At 43.1% G+C, this 1,972-nt stretch overlaps 1 protein-coding gene across 1 annotated transcript; it reads right to left on the reverse strand.

Moving 5' to 3' along the window:
* Positions 1-65: 65 nt before the first annotated feature.
* On the reverse strand, positions 66-1,423 carry uxt (ubiquitously-expressed, prefoldin-like chaperone). Its single transcript, XM_034866202.1, has 3 exons — positions 1,284-1,423; positions 596-659; positions 66-147 (listed from the first exon to the last, which is right to left on the reverse strand). Exons 1-3 carry the CDS (start codon positions 1,421-1,423, stop codon positions 85-87), a joined length of 267 nt encoding a protein of 88 aa, XP_034722093.1. The 3' UTR covers positions 66-84.
* Between the last annotated feature and the right edge of the window lie 549 nt (positions 1,424-1,972).

Raw genomic sequence — 1,972 nt, forward strand, 5'->3', positions numbered from 1 at the left:
ATGTGTTGCGATGTCTGTTCAGTCTGTTACCGCGGCAACCGTTGTCCAGCCAGCGGGTCGAGTGTTGTGACGTCCTCCGGGCGTCTAAAAAACGTCTCTTCTTCTACTCTCCGGCAGGTCGGTCAGTCCCTGCAGCTCCCTCAGACCCTGCAGCCGCAGCAGAAGAAGAAGAAGAAGAAGAAGAAGAAGAAGAAGAAGAAGAAGAAAGCAGCCAATCAGAGTCGGACTAAAGACACAGTTAAACATCTGATTCAGTTAAAACGATTCCTGCTAAATTATAAATAAAATACAATGAACAGAGTGAGTTAATAATCCCAAACAGTCTTTAAATATATCAGGAAAATATAACATTAGTAAAGAAATATTAGTAAAATATCAGAATCATTTCTAAAAAGTAATAACAAAATAAAAAAATAATATTTCAAAATTTGTAAGAAAATATAGAAAATGTTACTAAAATTACAGATAAAATATAACTAAAATATCAGAAAGAAATCAGGACTTATTAGTGAATTATGGGATGGCGGCTGATTTGATGAATATTAATATGAATATGAATATAAATATTAATATGAATATTAATAACGTAACTGACCTCCAGCACCATGCGGATGTTTGCTTTGATCTTGGCCGAGTCTTTGGTGAGCGTCTCCGTGAAGCTGAAACACAACGTTAGCATGTTAGCACAGCGTTAGCACATCGTTAGCATGACATTAGCATAACCTTAACACAATGTCGGCACAACGTTAGCACAGCGTTAGCACAACGTTAGCACAGCGTTAGCACAACGTTAGCACCACATTAGCATAACCTTGACACAATGTTAGCCCCACATTAGCACGACGTTAGCACAGCATTAGCAGAACGTTAGCACAGCATTAGCAGAACGTTAGCACCACATTAGCATAACCTTAACACAATGTTAGCACCACATTAGCACGACGTTAGCACAGCATCAGCAGAACGTTGGCACCACATTAGCATAACCTTAACACAACGTTAGCACAGCGTTAGCACAACGTTAGCACAGCATTAGCACAACGTTAGCACAGCATTAGCATAACCTTAACACAACGTTAGCACAGCATTAGCACAGCGTTAGCATCTCTCAGTCACAACAACCAACTGGAACCTTATCCGCAGAAATGCCCTTTGTTCAAATCCACAAAACTTTATTGTAAATTAAAAAACACAGAGCAGGACTAGTGTGTGTGTGTGTGTGCGTGTGTATGTGTGTGTGTGTGTGTGTGTGTGTGTGTTTAATGTCGTGATGAGGAACTGACGCTGTGAGCTGACTCGTCTTCTTGTCGATGAACCGCAGCGCCTCGTCGTGCTTCATCTCCACGAAGAAGCCGTAACCAACGGCAACGAAGATCCGGGACAAGTCCTCGCTGACGGGAAAGAAGAGAAGAGAGTGAGACATCTCTTCTTCTATCCTATCTTTGTTGGGAGCTGCACATGCTCAGTAGCTCGGTAAGATCCATCAGCTGATAACTCTTTCTCCAGCTTTGGTCAGTCCAAGGCCGGATCAGCTGGGAGACTTCTTCTAGACCAGGGACACAACAGGGACAGGAAGTAGAACAGGGGCAGGAAGTAGAACAGGGACAGGAAGTAGAACAGGGACAGGAAGTAGAACAGGGACAGGATGAAGAACAGGGACAGGAAGTAGAACAGGGACAGGAAGTAGTTCTTTTGGATATTCTGGTCCCCTAGTGGCTGTTGGAGCAGTGTTTTCCATTGAGAACGAGCTAGCATGCTACGGTTAGCCCCCTCGTCTCTAGTGACGTAGCTCACCCGGATCAGAGGACACTCAGAAACCGGATCTCACTCAAAACACCATGGAGGGTTATTTTTCCCAAGTCTGTGTGTGTGTGTGTGTGTGTGTGTGTGTGTGTGTGTGTGTGTGTGGAATAACCCCAAAAACCAGAAAAAGTATTTTTTTTCCAAAACATTGGCCCTTTAATAAATGTGT

Source organism: Etheostoma cragini, unplaced genomic scaffold (genome assembly GCF_013103735.1).
Source record: "Etheostoma cragini isolate CJK2018 unplaced genomic scaffold, CSU_Ecrag_1.0 ScbMSFa_4321, whole genome shotgun sequence".
NCBI classification, from domain to species: Eukaryota; Metazoa; Chordata; class Actinopteri; order Perciformes; family Percidae; genus Etheostoma; species Etheostoma cragini.